Genomic DNA, 1,828 nt, shown 5'->3' on the forward strand with positions numbered 1-1,828 from the left:
TGGGCAATCATTACTTCATAAGTTAATTTCAGGAGTGGAGTTAGACATCCAACTATTTATTTTCTTTACACAAGTAAATGGTAACACCCATATTTCAAATAAACTATGATCATCTCAATTTAAAACATCAAGACTTCTAACCCCACAATTGCACTTTAAAAAAAAAATCAACAAGGTGGGGTCCAAAGTGCTAGGGTATTCTTGTAATATTCCTTATTATAAGGGGCATTATCATACCTAAATTCCTTATAAAAGGAACACAACTATATGCTCCAAATAACAAACCACACTCAATATAAACCAACTTGTACTTGCACTCCTCAATTTCTTGATCCTTAACAAAATTGCATACCAGAAAAAATGGGAAATTGTATAGTTTTGCAAGAAAAAGTTGTGAAAATTATGAAAACAGATGGAAAGATTCTTGAATACAAAGCTCCAATAAAGGTATATGAAGTATTATCACAATTTGCTGGCCAATATGCAATTTCTGAATCTATTTCAGTAATTCAACATCTTCTACCAAATTCTACCATGTTAGCTGGAAAACTTTATTTTCTTTTGCCTATATTACCAGTGTCTCCTCCAAAAATAGCCAAAAAGAAGAAAGTGGTTAAATTTGCAAAAGAAGTAGTTGATCAAGAAGAGGCTAAAAAACAAAGGACAACAGAGGTAGTAAGAATTAAGCTTGTCATTAGTAAAAAAGAGCTCCAAGCTTTGCTGATTAGTACTGAAGGAGGATTAATCACGGCTAATGACATCGTTAATCGCCTTCAGAAGATAGAAAACACGGATGACATCAACTTAGGAGATCTCGCGCTCAAGCAATAGCTACAGGGAGCAGAACAGGTTAGGGGATCGCGTGCTCAAGCAATAGCTACAGGGAGCAGAACAGGATAACGGATTTATTAAGTTAATGATGCGACAAGGAAAAAGAAATTTTGTTCTTTTAGACTACTTAGTAGTTCCTCATTTGTTTGCTCAAGAAGTTATTAGAGCAGACAAATAAGGAACTACTTTTGTAATTAGTTTGTTATTGCTAATACTACAAGTTTGGAAATGCATCATATAGGTGATAACCCTATATTTTGTTACTATACATATAAATATTAACATAATATACTACTCTCTCCGTTTTAGTTTACGTGAACTTATTTAATTGAGTACGAAGTTTAAGAAAAAGGAGAAGATTTTTGAACTTGTGGTGCAAAATGAGGCATATATATTTTGTGTGGCTATAAATCATTGCATAAAGGTAAATTGTTTCCAAATATGGAAAGTAGTCCATCTTTTTTACACGGACTAAAAAGAAAATATGTTCATTTAAATTGAAACGGAGGAAGTATTATCTTTCGGATTTTCCGGTTTGTGAGCAAGGAATTTAGTAAGAGATAATTGAACTATACTACTCTAGCAACCACAAGAACAAATACAGTATAATCTCACAAGTAAGGTCTGGATAGTTTGTTCCAGAAAAATCACTCAATTTTACTCAATTTTACGCGTGTGTCCAAAAAGTCACTATGAGGAAACAAATGAAACACGTTCTATGATAGTTAGATGACAAAGTTGAGTGAATTTTTTATTAAAAGAATAGTTTATCGTCTTTCATATTACGTAGATAAAAAAAAAAATTGAGTTAAAAAAAGGCAGTTCGATGCATGAAGCATCCCACGTTCACTTATAAAACGGGTCCGGCTCTCCTCATAAAATTGAAGAACTTTTCATTTTAAAAAATAGCTTAGTAACTTTACTCGATAAAATAAAAGTTGAGTGATAAAATATGCTCATCAATATGATCCATATTTCTAGATCAATTAACTATGAA

At 32.2% G+C, this 1,828-nt stretch overlaps 1 protein-coding gene across 1 annotated transcript; it reads left to right on the forward strand.

Annotated features, from left to right (window-relative positions):
* Positions 1-360: 360 nt before the first annotated feature.
* On the forward strand, positions 361-831 carry LOC109242016. Its single transcript, XM_019408842.1, has one exon. The coding sequence runs from the start codon at positions 361-363 to the stop codon at positions 829-831; it is 471 nt and encodes a 156-aa protein (XP_019264387.1).
* The last annotated feature ends 997 nt before the right edge of the window (positions 832-1,828 follow it).

The sequence above is a fragment of the Nicotiana attenuata genome, unplaced genomic scaffold, assembly GCF_001879085.1.
Source record: "Nicotiana attenuata strain UT unplaced genomic scaffold, NIATTr2, whole genome shotgun sequence".
Lineage (NCBI taxonomy): Eukaryota > Viridiplantae > Streptophyta > Magnoliopsida > Solanales > Solanaceae > Nicotiana > Nicotiana attenuata.